Source organism: Camellia sinensis, chromosome 15 (genome assembly GCF_055761805.1).
Source record: "Camellia sinensis isolate YWXY chromosome 15, ASM5576180v1, whole genome shotgun sequence".
In the NCBI taxonomy this organism is placed as follows: domain Eukaryota; kingdom Viridiplantae; phylum Streptophyta; class Magnoliopsida; order Ericales; family Theaceae; genus Camellia; species Camellia sinensis.
Genome location: NC_138975.1, coordinates 48,606,227 through 48,626,737, shown reverse-complemented (window position 1 = coordinate 48,626,737; position 20,511 = coordinate 48,606,227). Strand labels below are relative to the sequence as shown.

Here is a 20,511-nt window from a genome sequence, read left to right as displayed (position 1 = left end):
AATATCATATTAATAAATAAGAAAAAAATTATAAAATTAATCGCTTAGTTTTGTCATAATATTATTTTAACAAGACTACAAATTCAAAATTTATTCAAAAAAAAAAAAAAGAATCAATGGTTGAAATTTATTTTACTCATAAATTTCACATTTTATCAATTTAATTTTCACCATACAAATACATTCTTGACAAATTATGAGTTGATAAATCTTGATTCATACTATTATTCTTTAGAATTTCTCCAATTGATGTGGAATCTCTGCCGAAGAATCAGCGACATGAATGACGAATTGAAAGGTCTTCTTAAAGATTCTTTCAAATTATGTGGCAAATTAACTGTATTTGCTACTTCAACTTATTTCTTAGAAAAATAATATGTCACATCAATTTCTAAATCATAAAAACAATTATAAAAAAAAGATTTATCTTTATTTAGTAATCGCAAAATATATACATGAATTTTTAAAAAAATTGTATTTCTTTATTTTCCAAAGGTATAAAAAGTAATTTTTTAAACAAACCTTTGAAATAAAAAAAATTAAAAAAAAACACATCAACTTACTTAAAAACTTTCCCAATAACAAAAAAAATACTAATTTTTCTAGCATTTACCAAACGGTTTTATTTTTTTTGTTTTTTTCACAATTTTTTCTAAAAAAAAAATTGTCTCAAAAAATCAACAAACACATAAATCGATCACAAAATTAGAGAATTGTGTTTTATTACAAGTAGAAGATTTATTTTGTTTTGTTATTTATTTTTTTTCTTCATGAATTACTCTTACGAGTAAAGTTGGGAAAACATCAATTCGACCCACCCAATTCGTCAAACCCTATTCAATCTCACCTCAAATGATTAGTTTAGACGCAACAGGCAGATGGATGCGAGTTTAGTAATTTCAAAAAAAATTGAGTTCAATCGGGTGATGAATATTCAAGTTTTAATTTGCCAAACCCGACCCAATCACATGGAATCAAGAATTCTTCATAAATATATTACATTGGGTAACAAGTATTAGTTCTTTTACTTAAGTCGGAGTTATAAGTGGTTTTTTTTTTTTTTTTTTTAATATATTACATTGTGTAACTGGTATAATTTTCTCTTGGTTGGTTTGATGAAATATTATAGTTCTTTACTTCTTGTTTACACGTTTTGTGACACAAAAAACTGATATGTTTGGTGTGAGTTTCAAATCAAGTTTCCACCCTTATATTTGAATGTTATGTTTGGTTTGAGTTTTGAAATTATGATTCCAAATTAGTTTCAAAACACATTTTAAAAACATGTTTGGTAAACCAGTTAATTTTTGAATTTTTGGTCTACCCAGTCATCCGCCTTGACATCCACGGAGCCGGTCGTTCGGCCGATTGACTGAAACAGTACAATTTTTTTTTTTGCCAATCACTTGTTATTTGAAAAAAAAAATATATATTTGTGTTTGATATTTTTTAAATATACAAATTATTTTTTTAGATCAAAATGACAAATTATTTTTTTGAATTGAATTTTAAAAAAAGTTAGTTACGAGTTTTGAATATAATTTTTAATAGAGTTTTGAGTTGTGGTTTAATTATGAGTTATAAATTTTTGAATTGAGTTTTGATAACCAAACTTTTCTCATTTCATTTCACATAAAAAATTCAAAACTCTTTTCAAAACTCATAACTAAATAAATTTTCTCTTTTTAAATCATAATTCTAAATCTCATAAACTCAAAATACAACTCTACTATCAAATAATAATTCTAATACTCTACCGAACACTATCTAACATGCTCACTTCCATTTGGTATTGTGGCTTGCATTGGACAAGTAGTTCGGTAGATGGGTCTATTTTCCCGTGTTGTTTTCTTTGCCTGTGTGTTTTTAGGGCATGTTTGATCGGAAGGATTAAAGTATGGGATTAGGATTATTAATCCGTGGGCCTAATCATCCTATGTTTGTTTTGACATTTTGGTTTAGGACTATTAATCCAATGGATAATTAATCCAATAAATTTGTAGGATTATTAGTAATGGGGTAGGGGTGGGATAGTTAATACCACACTAATTTGATAGGATTATTAATACCTCACTATTAGTATTGTGAATCAAACATGACCTTAGAGTATCAAAGAGAGATTAGAGATGGCAGAGATGCTATGGCAGGGAATGAAGTAAGGGCCAAATTGGTATTGAATAAAAATTAATGGCTTACGTCAACATTTTCTATAAAATTAACTTGACGGTTGACTAATGGAGGAACAAATTTTATTGCTACTTTAAACTAAGGCTGAACATGGAATTCGTATAATCTGCAATCTGATCTGATCCAGTCTAACTTGGTAGGTTTAGATTAGGTTTTTGAATCCATAATTTGGTTTCAGATTGGAAATTTAAAAATTTATAGTCCATGGATCGGTTCCAGATTGATCCCCATAATTCTGAATTGTAACCAATCATAACAGTATACAAATAATTTATATTTATGCTACACACCCTCTCACATAATATAATTTCTTATTCCATATAAAAGCTAAACTACGTAGCTCGAAATTCATTTGGCCTAAATGGCTTGACTACCCGTTTTGGGCAGTTTTTTTTTTTTCCCTCTATTTTTTGTCTGAAACAGAGAGGCGGGAGGAAGAGAGATGAGGGACAAAGAGAGAACAAAGAGAGAGGAAGTATGTTTCAACACCCACAATTTCAAGCAATCAATGAACAAATCTAGAAAATTTCAAGCAATCAATGAACAACCCATGAACCATTGGTTGAGTTTCAACACACTTCAACACCGACAGAACATTTCAACACCCACAATTTCAAGCAATCAATGAACAAACCCAGAAAATTTCAAGCAATCAATGAACAACCCGTGAACCATTGGTTGAGTTTCAACACAACCCATGAAGCAAAAATGGTTAATGAATTTGTATATACACAAATTCTCACAAAGTATACCCTAAACCCCACAAACCCTCACATAATACAATCAATCTGTCTATACACAGATATATATATATATATATATATATATATATATATATATATGAGAGAGAGAGAGAGAGAGAGAGCCACCCACCAACAGATCACCATCTCATTTGCGTGTATACACACAGATCTGTTTTGGATCTGTTCTTCCTCCTCCTCCTCTCATTTTCTCCTTCTTCTTCTTCTTCTTTTCTCCTCATTTTCTCTCACTCTCCTTCTTTTTTCTCACTCTCCTTCTTTTCTCCTCCTTTTCTTCTTCTTCTTCTTCTTCTTCTGTCTGTTTCACAAACAAAATAGAGGCAGGGGAAAAAAAAAAGCCCAAAACGACGTCATTTTGTGCAGTAATGCCATTCTGGCCAAATGCAATTCGAGCTACGAGACATTATTCAAAGCCAAACCCTACTCCTAATTCAACCTATCACACGCCAGTTTATCACACTTTCATATCTCTCTCGGTACTCTCTCTCTCTCTCTATCTCTTCTCTTTCTCAGACAGTTCTCTCTCTCTATTCTTGTGATTTCATCTCAGATCAGATCAATGGATTTCCATCTCAGATCAGATCGGTAGCAGCTTGATCTCTCTCTCTCTCTCTCACTCTCTCTCTCTCTCGGTGACATTGTTTTTGTTGGTTTCTTCTCAGCCTCAGTAAGCTCTCTCTCTTCTCTTTCTTAGATTGAGTTCTCTCTCTTTATTCTTGTGATTTCATCTCAGTTTCTCTTCTTTCACTCTACAATCAATTTCCTTAATTTTCCTAATCTCTGTTTCTACCTCTACAACCAAAAGAAAAACAACAACATGGCTGTCACCTTGGTTGGAGGAGCATTTCTGTCCGCTACCATTCAAGTGTTGTTTGACCGTTAGGCTTCTCGTGAGTTCGTCAACTTTTTCCGTGCTCAAAAGCATGATGATAAACTTCTCAAGAAGCTCAAGTTAACATTGCTGGGACTTAATGTTGTGCTCGATGATGCAAAAGACAAGTAGATTACTAACCCTGCTATAAAAGACTGGGTGGACGAACTTAAAGTTGCTGTGTATCATGTAGATGATTTACTTGATAAGATTGGTGCCAAAGCTTTGCGATGCAAGTTTGAACCAAAGTACCATAGCGGGTCAGACCAAGTACCAAGTCCCACCTTGATTTCTTCTTCTAGTTCATTTGATGCAGATATAACGTCTAAGATAGAGGAGATCATTGATAGATTAGAATATTTTGTGAAAGAAAATGATGTCCTCAATTTAAGAGACACTAACTCCCATGTGTTATTTTTACTCAAAGCTTGCATCTATTCTACCATAGTTACCTTCCACTTAGGATCATTGATGGCTTCTTTCCAACCCTGCGGAATATACACAGAAGAAAAAGACGAAACAAAAGCACGATATGGAGAAGACAACGAATCATATGACACGAATTTAGAAATGGGGTGTTGAGTACAGGCTCTAACATCTTTTCTGAGAGCAATAGGAAGACTCAAATCATCAACAACAGGACTATCAACAACAGATGAAAAAATAGGCTGAGGATAATTACCTGTAGAGTCAGTGGAAACTGGGTGGGGAACTGGCATAGGAGATGATGATTGACTTGGTGGCACAAGAGAAGCCTGTTCTTTTTGATGCTGTGAATAAGTCTTAAGATCAACTTTGTCCAAACGTCTACCGATATCCGACTCCTCATCAATAGAACTATTAGGCTCTCCCTTACCACAAATAACAACCTGCTGATTAGGAAGGAAAAAAGACAACTCATTCTGATATGATGCCGTCTCATCCGCAATCTCATCTATACCACTCTTCCCTTGAGGAGATAGCGGAGGAGAAGAAAAAAAGGACTCAGATTCAGGGAACGTGACATCCATACTAACATATAGCTTATGAGTGTGAGGGTCATAGCATTTGTAGCCTTTCTAAGTAGCATAATAACCAAGAAAAACACACCGGATAACCTTAGGATCAAGCTTCCCATGAGTACGAGGTTTAAGATGAACAAAACAGACACTACCAAAAACCTGAGGTAGAAGGGAAGAAGTGGGATAAGTCATAGGAAGAAGCTCAAGAAGAATTTGGAAATGGAGGACACTAGAGGGCATACAGTTAATCAAGTAAGACGCGGTAAGAACAACATCCTCCCAAAAAGACTTAGGAACATTCTTGGAAAATAAGAGGGACCGAGCAACCTCAAGGAGGTGACCATTCTTGCATTCAATAACTCCGTTCTGTTCAGGAGTGCCAACACAACTAGTCTGATAAAGAATGCCATGCTCCTCGAGGTATGCCCTGAAAGCTCCATCAACATATTCAGTCCCATTATCACTCCTAAGAATTTTTATAGTAGCATTGAAGAGATTGGATACCATTTTATGAAAATTTTTGAAGCACGAGAAAACCTCATTTTTAGTGTGAAGTAAATAAATCCAAGTCAAATGGGAATAACAATAAATAAACGTGACAAACCACCGATAACCAGAGGTAGAAACCACAAGGGAAGGACCCCACACATCGGTATAAATAAGCATAAAAGGAAAAGTACTTCTTTTATTAATTGAAGGATAACAAGTACGTTTATGCTTAGCAAGTTCACAAGCATTACAAACAAAGTTATTCCTAGGACAATCTTGAACTAATGAAGGAAATTTTTTTTCTAAAATACTAAAGGAAGGATGCACCAAACGGCGATGCCACTGATGAAGAAGACGAAGGGAGGAGCCAGAAGTGCATTGAAGAGCCTGAGAGGATAAAGGTGATGCAGGAAGGGCATCCAAAAAGTACAGTGCACTTTGTGCGCTACCACTGCCAATCATTTTCCCCGTAGCCAGTTCCTGAAAGACATAATGAGTCAGAAAAAAGGTTATAGAGCAATTGAGAGCAGTAGTATGGCTACTAATAAAAAATAAGTTAGTGGAAAAATTAGGAACATGAAGAACAGATGAAAGCGAAAGTAAAGAGGTGCAATGAACAGAACCCTTGCCGGAGATAAAAGATAAAGTGCTATCAACCACTCTAACCTTATCTCGCCCAGAACTAGGTGAATAAGAGTGGAAAAAGATAGAAGTACCCGTCATGTGATTGGTAGCAGCGGAATCAATGATCCAAGGAGATGACGAAGAGGTACTAAGTGCACTAGCAGAAATACCTGTGTGGGCAAAGTTGGAAGAGGTAGAAGAGGAAGGAACTAAGGTAGATGAAGAATCAAGTCGAGCCATCAAACGTCTGAGAGTGTGAAGCTCATTCTGAGAAAAAGAACCAGCATCATTCAAGGCACTAGCAGTAGTCTCAGAAACATGTGCTTAAGGACGAACACCACGACCATGACCACGGCCTCGAGTAGGCTGACCATGCAACTTTCAACAGTGTTCTTTATCATATCTATCTTTCCCACAATAATCACACTTCAGCCTTTCCCGATCAACTAATGGACCCTTACCACCATCTTGAGGCTGACAAGGTGGAGTATCATGTGACTTGGAGCCAACAACCATCGCTGACTGATCCTGAATATGGGCATGCACCGTAGCATTACGACGATTCTCCTCCTGTTGAACCAGTGCATAGGCCTCATGCAATGTGGGAAACGAAGAGGGACCCAACACCTGAACCCGTATCTGATCATACTCCAAATTTAGGCCAGCAAGAAAGTCACACACCCGCTCATTCTCCACAGTCTGCTGAAACATAGTGGCATCCGTGGAGCAAACAGGCTGGAAACTCTAGTAGTAATCTAGCTCCTGCCATAAATCACTGAACTCAGCATAGTAGACTGCTAAAGAGCGATCCTTCTGATCCAAGCCCCTAATCTTCTTTCACAATGCATAGGCATATGCATCATTACCCTGTTGAGAATACATCTGTGATGCAACTATCCAGATCTTGTGAGCGGTATCCATCAAAAGAAAAGTCCTACTATTAGTAGGTTCCATAGAATTGATCAGCCAGGTCATCCCTAAAGCATTCTCAAAAATCCATTGAGCAGATAAAGCACTATCCTTAGTAGGTTACTTGGTACTACCGGTAATATAACCAGTCAAACGCTGGGCAGCAATGGCAAGACTGCAAGAGTGGGACCAAATCAAGTAAGCTTGAGCGAACTAACCTGGAGAGAAGGACTATCACCAAGAGTCATACCACGACTCAGTCCACTATCCTCCTTGCCCTTAGAGTACTGACCCTCACGTTCAACCATGAGATAAAAGAGAGATGGTGCAGAAACACAAGCAGTATATCAAACAAGTCCTCACAACACCTAACCAGCACAACAAAGCACCTTCTAAGGCTGACACAGTGCAAAATAATCCCAGAATAAAGTAACCAGATCAACTAGGAGCCTAAACACTAAAGCAGATCATCCAAAACTCAGGAAAAAGCCCAGGTAGGCCCAAAATACAGCAAAACAGAGACAACCCCTCTAGAGGGTCAGTTGGCTCCCCAAGATGTGAGGGGGAGGGAAAAAAATCAATCAAAAAAGGTTCAACCAGTGACTTTCAAAAAATCATCCAATTTTGACAAAAAATCAAAAAAATCAGAAAACACAATCAATAATAACCAAAAAATCAAAAGGAGATTATAGGATGAAAGCCCATTAATTTTTGAGCATACTACAAATTGTATTTTTTCTTGGAAAACGTACCAGGATACAAGAAGAGGGAAGAAGGAGAGAAACAATCTTCAAGGAGGAAGATATTATTTTGATACCAGTTGAATGTATAGATGAGAAAGAGAAGAAGAAGTTGCAGATACGTGAGAGAGAGAGGGAGAAATAGCTACTGTGTTATTGATTAAAAAACATGGGGTTTCCCCCTTGCACACAACTATTTATACTAATAAGAATAAGACATAAAGACCAAACTATCCCTAATAGTTAACAAGTTTATTCTGTGAAGTTGAGTCATTCTTCTATTTCTTTTGGATTCCCCTGCCATTCTGAACTATTGTATTCACAGATGTACACCTAGGGTGAATGCAGTTGTATTCACTTATGAGATGGAAATCTTACATATTGTTCTAGAACAGATATTATTTTATTTAAATAACGATTGTAATGGATCTTAGCTCAATCCCTACGAGCTTATGTGGAAGGTAGCCATTTCAAATTGAAACATACATCACATGTGTGATGCATCCAACTTCTAAGGACTGCTGGATTACCATCTCATGATATTTTCTAACAACCTATCTTATGAATTCAATCACTTCTCAGTCCAGAAACCCTTTTGTGTTTTACAAAATCCATAGCCACTTGGGGAAAATGCAAACTCTGTTTTAAAGAAAGTATTTCTAAATGTCATCTTTCTTTCATTTGACATTGGATCAAGAGTTAATCCTCCACCTTCCAACAAATAGCTTGTTAATTACCTTCCGAATCGCTAATACAAATTGACCTTGTATTGCTTTGAAATTAGGTTCCAGAGAGAAGTTGCTCTGGCAAGAAGGTAGAACCCAACTCACAAAAGAAAAAGGAAAATTACAATTCTTTGTTAACCAATGACCATGACTATTGTGCTACAAATCTATCACCTAAAAACATAAATGTGGACATCCAAATTTTTTGAAATTGATCTGACAAAGCCTGTACATCCAAAATTTTGCTTGATATGGCTTATTTGGAGGGAGCATAACACGAGCATTCCAAGGTGTTGAGGAGCATGTGCATAGAATCAAAAGCTTTTTCTTGTCCATCTCATATTGCTGGTCTTTCGGGAGGGTTTTTCCTTCCATGGACACTCTTTTTGACTACGTAGATTTTGTCTTGTAAGAATCCTTAGGCTTTTGGCATATGTGTAGGGGTTGTCCTTTCTGGTCTTCGGAGGTTATTATGGTGTAACATCCTTCCCTTTTTGTATTGGGGCTTCCCTTCGATTTTTAGTTAATGAATTTTAGTTGCTTAGCCCCCCCTCCCCCCCCCCCCAAAAAAAAATATATATTTTCTGCATACAACATATCATACATTGAGTTAGAAAGCCACAGTCCTGTACCAACTCAACTCTATCAACCTTCAATCTTTAATTGTCTTTACTTTTAAAATTCTTCATGCGCCTACAATTAAGGAGACTAGGAATGTGACTCAACTTTTGAGGAGTCTTTAAGGCTTATTTAATTTAATTCAACAATTTTCAAAGGTGCTAGCTGTGTGTATATATATATATATATGTTCCTTCCTCTTCTTGCATAGGAAGTTCCAATCCGTAGCGCTGCTTTCTCTTCCTGTTAGAAATTGGGCACCCATGTGGCATGACCCTTAGAACCTTTTGAACCTGAACCTTTTGAACTTTATCCATGTAAGTTTGAATTTGAATTCAAAACTTATTTGGATAACCATTCAAGATATCTATATCTATCATATCAATAGATATGGATAGATAGATAGATAGATATTGGTTATATATAAGATTATATGGTTAATCTAAAGACATACGTATATCAGATATACGTTATGTGGTTTTTACCCATAACCTTTTTTCCCAGACTCTCTCTCTGACTGTCTCCCAGAAAACAACGATCAAGCCATTTTGCACTGTGACTTGTGTGGGTGATACTCATTTTGTAGTATCACTCCACTGCTGGGTTCGTTGACTGATCAGATTTTGGAAGTACGTGATTTACCCACGAGGTTGTGTCATTAAGGTATGATACGAATTATTTTTATCCGCTGTGTTAATTTATAATACTTTATGATTTACACTTTCTAATTTCTCCATGGTGCTACTTTCACTACATCTCTCAGTTACTTTTGTTCTCTTCTTTTTTCTCATTTTCCATCTGTCAACATTTTCGAAACTATGTGTTGGAGTTTTTTATATTTCTTCTCGAGCAAAGTTAGGAACATAGAATGGATCACAGGATAATTTACAGAAAATGCAATAGATGGTTAGGGTTAAACCTAGTTATGATGGGTCAACATTACACTTTTTGTGATCTATTATGTATTTCTAATATGTGTTCTTATTAGTGTTTCTTATTTGAACAACAAAAGCCATGTACTTCATCATTTGTTTCACTCCCTATCCATTATTTTTTCATTTGTTTCACTCCCTATCCATTATTTTTTCAATGTCCTTTTCAAGTTTCGAAAATGACGAGATTTTAGGCAAGTAATTTGGGGCTCCCATTGAGTGGGTGTTAAGTTCAAAATCTAGTTATCACCTAATGCATAAAGTTAGAATAATCATATTTTTAAAAATTAATATTGTTCACTATCAATAAAATTATTCCCAAACTTTTGTACAATATTTACTTGGAATTTAGGGTCCTATTGAATTTCCCATCAACCTGAGTGTAATTCAAATTTGACTTGGTATCAACTAGAGTGTAATGCAAATTTGACTTGGTAAAGTTTTGATGCAATCATGACTTGGACTTGTTATATATATATACATAATTTAACCAAATAATTTTATAATAAAAAATTATTTAAGTTCACGATATTATTTATTTCTTTATTCAATTAATTTCATACAAGACAAGCATGTATATTTATGAAAATTCTAAAGGAATAGTGGATTACTTACTGAAAGGTACAGTTGAGACATTTGTGTCCTATATGGGGCTCATTTTTTTGATATTCATATGGTAATGACGATGGGTGTGGAGATGATGCAAGGGATAAGTTATTGGAGTGTTTGGCTACATGTATAGGTAAGAGTTATTTGGGTTGGGACTGTTTGGTTACAAAAATTAGAAAAATTAAATATTTTTTAGTATGACCATTTCTTTAGTTTGAGAATATTTTTGTCATTTCAATATAATTTTTAGAATAATGCTTGGGACCCCCTTTTGGGGGTCACCCCCTCACCCCCCTTTGCCACGTGGCAGGGGGTGATTGGAGGAGCAGGAAAAAAAAGAAAAAGAAAAAGAAAAGGTAACCAATGAGAGAGAGAGGGGGTCAAAGGGGGTGAGGGAAAAGGGGGGATGAATCATTATGGTCATGGGCCAAGTTAACATATAGGAGCTTTGTGTATATTGTTAATTGAAATAAGAGAGGTTTGTATGTATTGTCAGTTAAAAAAAATAAAAATGAGATTAATGTAATTTTGAAAATTAAAAATGAGATACGCATATTTGTTAAAATTTAAGGGAGGTTTGTATAGTTTTTTTTATTATTATTATTTTTTATTTTTGAATGGGGAGGTTTGTATAGTTAATCCAAGTAAGAAATAAAAGAAATAAGGGAGGTTTGTATACTTCCCTTTTATATTTTATTATATGTAATCTACATCTTTGGCATAAATTTAAATCTCAATATAATAAAATATTTTACATATTATGTGGCAGTTATTATGATATTTTCTGTCTAATTTTGAATAAAAATTAGTTTTAAAAGTAAATTGAAAAAAATTTGAAATATAAAGGGCCAAAGATAAGTGTAATTTACTCTTATAAGAAACAAAAGATAAGTGTCACCACAATGACCAATCACTTAAACTAGAACTTGGCAAAGTTTTGCTACAATCATCTCTTAGACTTGTTATATAAAAAAATTCAATCTAATAATTTTATTAAAAAAAATTATTTAAATTCACAATATTAAATATTTCTTTATTTGATGGATTATTTACATGGAGACCCTTTAAGCTATTGAAAAATATCACTTTAAGTCCCTAAATTATGAAAGCGTATAAATGGTCTCCCTAAATTATTGAGAAGTAATGTTTTACCCACTAAACTATAAGAGTGTACAAATGGACATCTTAAACTGTTAGCATGTTTCATTTTGATCCATTCCGTTAGGGGGTCCAATTTGTATATATATATATATATATATATATATATATATATATTTTATAGTTTGGGGGGGGGGGGAGGGGGATTCATTTCTATACTTCTATAGTTTAGGAAGTTAAAGTGATATTTCTCATTAGTTTAAGGATTTTCATGTAAATAACCCTTATTTGATTAATTTCGCAATGAAATTATTTTTTAATCAATTGGTAGGAGAATAGTTACATATACAAAAAAAAATTATATTTAATTGACCAATACATAAGTCACCAAGTCGAACCACCACAACAACAAATAGCCCAAACTATATACAACTCTCATTATAGAAGATAAATAAATACCACACAAAATATTAAATTTTCTTCCATAAGAGTTGAATCTATAATCATGTGATACTATAAAAGTATTTTTGCAAACATGACTTGTTATATATATAATTTTAGTAATATTATAAATTTAGACTTAACCACTAAGAAATTACCTAAAATTATTATTTAGTGGTTCAAATTTATTCTACACATAGACCTCACACTATACAAATTCAATCTCTATCACACATCAATATTCTGCATAAATTCTGGAACTGTAAGTCCGGGTTGCCAGACTTATCCATATAATTTTCCTCAATCTAATTATTTTATATAAAAAAATATTTAGAACTCACAATATTATACATTTTTTTTTTTTTGAGAACTAATAATGACTTCCATCAATGATAAATGTCCATGATTCCATTATTTCTCTTGGAATCTGTCCTGCACAACACACACATTAGAAGGTTTGTCCCCTGCACACCCTTTGTGCCCATTGGCAGTTAGAAAACAGGTGTTCTAATGTCTCATTACCGTTGTGACAAGGGCATTGTGGGTTGACATTGGCTCCTCTCTTCTTCAAATCCCATTGAACGGGCAAGATTCTTGTAGGAGAGGGTTCAAGAAAGGAGTTGAGAAATTCGAATTCTCTGGAATATGATAAGAGGCTTAGATTCTTCAATAATCTCAACTTAGGAACACAACAACAAAGGAGATGATGGAGATAAGAGATTGGGTGAAGAAGAAGGCAAAATGGCTAGAGAATAGAATAATGGCAAGGCTCTCCCATTGATCTCCCACTTTCACTTTCAAGGTTGATAATGGAGAAGGGAAATTAGTTCTTTCCCAAGAGTTAAAAAATCTCCAAAATCCATCCCTTGTAAAGCTATGGGTGGGTGCTATTTATAGGCACCTCATGATGTAGGATGGAGCCCATGTGCAAGGCACATGGGGGATATTTTCTCTAACCACCTTGTCCGAGGGGGTGACCTCTCCGAGGAGGTGACTTCTCCGAGGAGGTGACCTCTCCGAGGAAGTGACTTCTCCGAGGAGGTGACCTCTCCGAGGAGGTGACTTCTCCGAGGATGAGAAAACCCCGAAGAGGAGATCAATCCCTCGGCGAACCCTTCTTCTTAGCCACACCTAACCAATGATCCCCAATCATCCCAAAGGGTCAGGGGTAGTCCCAGAGGACGTCCTGCCGCAAAATATTGCCGAGTCTCATGGACCCCCCGGGGTCGTGCCACCTCGACCCGGGTATAGGCTAGTTTAACCGAAGAGTGAATTTATCTCCACTCACCGTCCTCGGGATCGGGTCCTTTGTTCGAACTCCATTACGCCCATGGTTCTGGTGCGTAGATCCCGGAAAGCTCCGAGCCCGCAAGTGTTCTGGGACTCATTAACGGAGCGACTTCTAGATTGCGTCTGAATCCGTTCGAAGCCAAGTACTTCGGATCTCTAGATTCGTGGGTCCGAATCCTTTCGAGTCCGAGTGCCTCGGATCTCTAGGCTTGCTTAATACCCTTTCGAGTCCGGGCCTGAGTAAGTCTCTAGGTTCGTGGACCCGAACCCTTTCGAGGCTTACAGCGATTCAATCCGTTTGATGGCGATAAATCTGGGCCCACCGATTCTTGGACTTGCGATAAATTCGGGCCCACTAATCTTGGGCTATTGGGCCTAAATAATTTAGTGGGCTCAAATTAGCCCCTCTTACATTTGCCCCTTGCGTGTATGAGAAATTTTAAATTTCTCAGACATGCATACTGTCATTTCTTCGACCCTGCTTCGCGTCACGTTCCCCAAAAAAAAAAAAAAAAAAACATTTTGTCACGACAGAGCCTATGGATAAAGTTGATGACGCACTTCAATTTACAGAAAAAATTGACAAGCAAAAATTTAATTTTTTTGTACTTTGTTTTTTTTTTTTTTTTTTTTTTTTTTTTTTTTAGATGTATATATTTTTTAACCAAAGAATAAAGAAGCATTTTTTTTTTTTTTGTTTGGCACACAGCAGATCAATTACCTATATATACATTATTAGAATATACTAATAGAATATTCAAAGATAATGCTCCCTTTTTTTTTTTAATTAAAGAAAGGCTCAAAAACCCTAATGCATAGCTTCTTATTATTTTATTTTTTGTTGTGCAGCTGTTGCGGCGCTCTTCCTCTCTAAACTAAGAGACCAGACCCAGATCGGCATCTTCTTCAACAAAGTTCTGCTTCTGCAATTCCGGAGGACCATCGCTGTTTGTTCACTACCCACTGTTGTAATCGGAAACAATGGTTCTAGAGATCTTTCTCGCTGCCTTCGTCCAGGTGCTGTTTGAGAAGCTGTCCTCTCTTGCGTCCTCCAAATTACCCGCCTTTGAAGATATTATTACCAATTGGACCGAAATGATGGGCGAAATTCAAGCTGTTCTGATTGACGCGGAGGAGAAGCAACTGACAGATCGAGCCGTGCGCCTATGGCTTGACGATCTCCAGGATCTGATATATGATTTGGATGATGTCGTGGATGAGTTCGCTACCGAAGCTTGGCCACAGAGTCTCAAGTCAAAGCTGCCCCAAGCTAGTTCCAGCAAGGTATGGAATCCCGTCCCTAATTTCAAGCCAAAAGATGTTAAGTTTAATTTCAAAATGAGGTCCTATATTGACGAGATCACTATCAGATTGCACAATAGTTTAGAACAATGTTCAAAACTTGGTTTGGTAAAGATTGTTGGAACCACATCTGTTAACACTTGGCAAAGACCACACTCTACATCTTTGTTATATGAACCTTGCGTTTATGGCCGAGAACATGATCAGAGTAAGATAATTGAGTTGCTTGTAAGGGGGAATGAATCAATTCGCAACAATGTTGATGTAATTCCCATTGTGGGTATGGGTGGGATTGGTAAGACCACCCTTGTTCAGATGATATACAATGATAAAACCGTGAAGGAACATTTTGATCTGAAAGCCTTGGTTTGTGTGTCCGATGAGTTCGATGTTGTGATGATAATAAAAGCAATTATCAAGTCAGTGACTTCCCAGACATGTAATTTTAAGAACTTAGATGATGTTCAAGTTCAACTAAAGCAGATTTTGGCTAGAAAGAAGTTCTTAATTGTTTTAGATGATGTTTGGAACAAAAAATACAGTGATTGGAATGTTCTGAAGAGCCTTTTCAATGATGGAGCCCCAGGGAGTAAAGTTGTGGTGACAACTCTGGCCTTCGACAGCCGAGCTCAACCACTGTTGGCCTCTCTGCTGCAACTTCGCCATTGATCCCGACTGCCCAGAGCCGACCACACCGTTGCCCATTCAACGTGACGCGTGTGGTTGCCAACTCCTCTGCGACACCACTGTTGCCTCCGGCTTCGGATTGTCCGACATTGACCACACACGTCCGCCCACTCAACGCGACGTGTGTGGTCTTGCCTAGCACTGCACAGCTTGTCGTTGGCCTCGAGTGTGCTTGTTTCATATCTACAGCCCGTGCTTGTGCGTCTCACACTTGCGGCCTTGCCACTGCCTCTAGCCAATGCCGATCATGCCGCCCTCTCAACGCGGCATCGGTCATCGGCCCATCCTCTTTGTGTTGCTATTTCAGATTGACAAGTGCTCGCTGAAACCCTCTTCTCATTCTTCTTATATTTTTGGATCTGTGGGTAAGCTTCTGAAATTCCTCTGCCTCAGGTTTGTAAATATAAGCTCAAAATCTTCTTCTCTTGATTTTTTTTTTTTTTTGACGCTTGCAGAACTTGATTTATACACTGAGAATTTGCAATTTCAGCTTGAGGTAGATAATACAGGATTTGTATAATTTTAATTTTATATTTCGATCCCAGATCTGGATTCTGAACTCCTATTGTTGAACTTGTTCTAAAATAGGAACAAGGCTTGAAGCACTTTTGGTTGACTCAAAATCTGATGTTGCTAAAATCACAATATTGCATGTTTGAATATTGTAATTCCGGAAATTGAAACTTTGCTGAGAAGCTTGGTTTGAATGTAGACAAAATGACACTTTGCTCTGTTGAAGAGAAAGGAACAAATGTGCCGTTGTTGTTGATGATATCCACATTGATATTGCTATTTGTTGAACCTGAAGAATACCCGAGAAAAAGAATTGTTGATGACTTCTGGGGTTGAATCTGTTGATAAACCCATCATGTAAATCTAATTATAAAAAAATGACTGATTGTTGCAACCCCGAGAATATTAGATATCATGCTCGACCTCCTGATGTAGAATTCATCGTAGGACTTGTTGATATGATGAAATACTTCGTTGAATAATAAAGATGATATATTGTTGTTTGTTTAACTTGTGGATGCTTGGGAAATACATAGCTGATGCCAAAATTTTGTGTGACCGTTGTAGCTTTATGTTGGCTTGAGAGGAATCGGCTCGGAGAGACAAAAACTTGATTGTTGCATTTTCATAAACTTGCTCAGAGTAATAAAATTGTTGTAACTTAAATAGATCATTATTATTTGTTGATATTGCCTCATTCTGATAATGCCTGAATCAGGATATGAAATTGATATTGCTCATCTCATTTGTCGGTTTTACTATTTCAGGCAAATAAATTCTTGATTGAGATCCACGACCTCGGGGCCCTTAGAACCCACACTAATGAGAGCAAGGGCTGTTCCTCGGAAGTCCGAACAGAAGCAAGACTGTCCCTCGGAAGTCCGAACAGAAGCAAGACTGTCCCTCGGGAGTCCGAAAGTAGCACACACCCTACTTTGGCAAGAAAGATTCCTCTGGAAGATAACCGAGTCTACCAAGCTTCTACCAACAGAAGTAAAGACTGTCTCTCAGAAGTCCGAGCAGAAACAAGGCTGTCCCTCGGAAGTCCGAGCAGAAACAAGGCTGTCCCTCGGGAGTCCGAGTGGATGCGCACTTCTACTTCGGCAGCTAATGGAAGCAAAGGCTATCCCTCGGGAGTTCGAGCAGGAGACAAGGCTCTCCTTTAGAAGTCCGAGCAGAAACGAGGCTGTCCCTCGGAAGTCCGAGTGGATGTGCACTTCTACTTCGGCAACTAATGGAAGCAAAGGCTATCCCTCGGGAGTTCGAGTAAGAGTCCACTCTACTTTGAAAAGAAAGATCCTCGGAGCTCGTATTGATGAAATCAAGGGCTGTTCTTCGGACCCGCACTAATGAGAGCAAGAGTTGTCCCTCGGAAGGCTCTCCCTCAGAAGTCCGAGCAGAAACAAGTCTATCTCTCGGAAGTCCGAGTGGAAGTATACTTCTATTATGTCAAGAAAACTCCCTTCAGGTTGGTAACTGAGTCTACTATTTCTCTTTCTTCTTTGAGGGGCAACAAAAATTGAAAACTGTTTCAAGCAACATAACACAATGAAAATATACAATGTAGAGAAAATAACTTCTAATGGAGATACATAATATGGAGGAAATAAATTTCTTCATGACATAAGAAAGATAGAACTTCTTGGACAATGTAGTAAATGCAAACTGTAAATGTCATAGATAGACTTCTTCTACGGAATGTTGAAATTTGCCCCTAGAGTTGCAAGATCATTTGGAAAGCTTTCACCAGCTGCTCGGGTTGTGGCCATCATGCACCATCATAAATAGTACACCATCTTGCCTCCTTCTCGAACTTTCATCACCTTCCGAGGAATAGGCGGACTTTCTGGTCTAGACATTGCCCGCTTACTTGACTCTGCCATCAGCTCCTTGTCATCTTTGATATCCTCCCAACGAGGAATTTTGACCCCTCGAGGCCTAGAGGTGGTGGGAACTTCTTCGACAGCCAGTTCGGTGAAGTAGATGGCATCAGAATAATGAGCTTCATGGATCTCGAAAGGCCTTTCTGTAGCCTGAATTGTCACCGTCTTCTTTCCCCATTTTGCCTTAACACACTGATGATAACTCGATGGTACAGCCCCATATCTATGCATCCAGGTCCTCCCTAGAATGATGTGATAATTTGTCTCAGAATCGATAATATGGAACTTGGTGGCCGAGCGAATTTCTCCGACGGCTAAATCAACTGTTACGCATCCGATAGTAACTCTCCTTTCTCCACCGAAGCCAGTGATGACTATCGGCTGCTTCACAATGCGTTCTTTAGAGATTCCGGCCTTTTCTAGAGTAGCGCGAGTCATAATATTGATAGAGGCTCCACTATCTAGAAAGGCCCTTTTGAACTCAACCCCGTTAATAAAAGAAGTCACATAAAGCGGGCGGTTGTGAGAAAAAAGATACTTCCGATCAACCTCGGAGAAAGTAATGGCACTAGATTGCTCTTTTGTCTTCCTCGGGATAGATCCCTCAGTCGACATGCATTCCTCATGGTGTGCCTCGGCTATATTAATGATAGACTTGGTGATTTCCGTTCTTGCCTCCCTGGAAAGTCCAAGCTGGTCAAAGAACTGCTTGAACTTTACACAGTCTTGCAAGGTTTTGGCATAGTGATCCAGATCTTTTTCCACTCTTGGAGGCTCGTAGTTAACCATCTCCTCGGTCTCTTCAAAATAAGATGCCACATAAACATGGTGTCCTCCTCTTCCGTAGTACTCTGCTCCTTCTTCTGGATCAAAGGGATCTTCGCTATGAGTCATAAATGTTCTGCCCTCTGGATCGAGAGCACTTCCATAGTAAACTTGCTCACCCTCTGGCTCGAGGATGTCGTCCAGATAACAATCATCGTCATCGAGATTGGCGATAGCCTCGATCATCGGGCCTTCATAAGCTATCATAGCAACATTCTTGCCCTTGCCTCGGTGTTGAGGATATGGTTGTTCTCGGATGTCTTGAGTCCCTTGCTTTTTGAACCTTAATTCGTCTGCCTCGACTTTATCTCTGAAGATTTTCCTGAGAGTCCAACACTTCTCTGTCGGATGTTTCAATGTACGATGGTAGACACAGAATTCAGGGCTCTCACGGTCCTTTTTTGATGGCATTTCTTCAACATAAGGCAATTTTAACTCTCCGTCAGCCACCCATTCCTTAACTAGAGCTTTCACTTCCTCGACTCCACATGGATAAGAAACATTCCCCTTTTCACCATTATATTGCTTTCTCTTCTGGCCTCTATGACCTCCTCCTTGTGAATTTCGGGTATCTGGGGCAGAGGCAGCAGCAACGATAGGTCCACGAGATGACTTGAAACTAGTCTTGTAACTGGCTTTAAATCCGGACTCCTGAGCCTGAGGAATGCTAATGTTCCGAGCTGCTTCTATTAATGCCGAGAAGGTGGGTAGCTTGTGGTTAACTAGAAATATTTTGTACCTGCTCAATGCCCCTTCTAGACAAATTTGAACCAGATAACTCTCCTCAACTGCTTCATGACAATCCACGGCCTTGTCCTGAAACCTTTTGACGTAGTCAAGGATGTCTTCACTTTCTTGTTGCTTCTCTTTACACAATGTAAGTGTGGTCACCTTCTCCGCCACTTGAAAGAACTTGGAGTGGAATTTGTTAACCATTTCCTCCCAACTTCGGACAGAGTTTGGGGCCAAATTAACATACCAACTATATGCTCGGTCGGTGAGGGACTTAGAGAATTCTCTCAGTCGGAGGACGTGGTTTGAACCATGAATACCTAGAGTCTCGATGAATCGCACAACATGTTCTCGGGCATTTCCTTGTTTGCCGTCGAACTTGATGAACTTCGGCACTGTATACCCCTCAGGGTATGGATAGCTCAGCATCTCAATGGGGTAAGGCGGCTTGACGTCTGGATCAGGCAAAGAGGGTAAGGTCCTCTTGCCCCGTTCGAGATCGAACATGGCCTGCACATCGGCGAGAGTGAGAAACTGTTGAGGGAGAGAGTTTGATGGTGGTATTCCCGGGACTTGGCTTATGTACCCGAAGATTGAGCTAGGGGCGTCTTGGCCATTCTGGTGCTGTGAATTCATCATTGGTGAGGACATTTGACGATACTGGCCATCAGCGCCTATAGACAAGCCAGTTGGTGATGGGATATTGAATTGAGGCCCATAGAGTCCACCGCACGGCGCCGCTATACCGGGTTGTGCTTGCAGATTTGTTGTCGGCACCAAAGGAGGCCCGCTTGGTGCTTGGGTAACATTCACTGGTGGCGTAACAAGATTAGGTACGGGCATAGCTCCCTTTTGCGCCATCATGCTCCTTATGTTTTCCTGGACACCAGCAGTCGTTGGAGCGCCATTCATTACACCAGAAACTCCCCTAGTCACCATTGGATCTTGGCTCGGCACGCCATGGAGCCCGGGCATGGGCAAACTGCTGCCGCCTACTGTGGTTTGAGCATGTGTTACTGTGGCCGTGTTGCCATGAGCCATAGGCTGATTGGGGCCTACTTCTCCTTGGATTTGATTTTGCGCTCCGGCGGGAATAACTCCACCACCAGTTTGATTTCCGTTTGGCGCCGGTGCAAAGTTAGAACTCATCACCAACATGGTGTGAGTGAGATTCTGAAGAGTGGTAAGAATCTCTTGCTGAGTATTTTGAAGTCCTTGAATGGCTTCAAGCAAAAGTGGTTGATCTGGAGCCATGGTTCTGTCATCACCACCAT

At 38.3% G+C, this 20,511-nt stretch overlaps 1 protein-coding gene across 1 annotated transcript; it reads left to right on the top strand.

Annotated features, from left to right (window-relative positions):
- The first annotated feature begins 13,966 nt into the window (after positions 1-13,966).
- Positions 13,967-15,844, top strand: LOC145813396 (putative disease resistance RPP13-like protein 1). The gene is made up of 2 exons (XM_082908717.1): positions 13,967-15,649; positions 15,740-15,844. Exon 1 carries the CDS (start codon positions 14,277-14,279, stop codon positions 15,264-15,266), a length of 990 nt encoding a protein of 329 aa, XP_082764843.1. The 5' UTR covers positions 13,967-14,276; the 3' UTR covers positions 15,267-15,649; positions 15,740-15,844.
- The last annotated feature ends 4,667 nt before the right edge of the window (positions 15,845-20,511 follow it).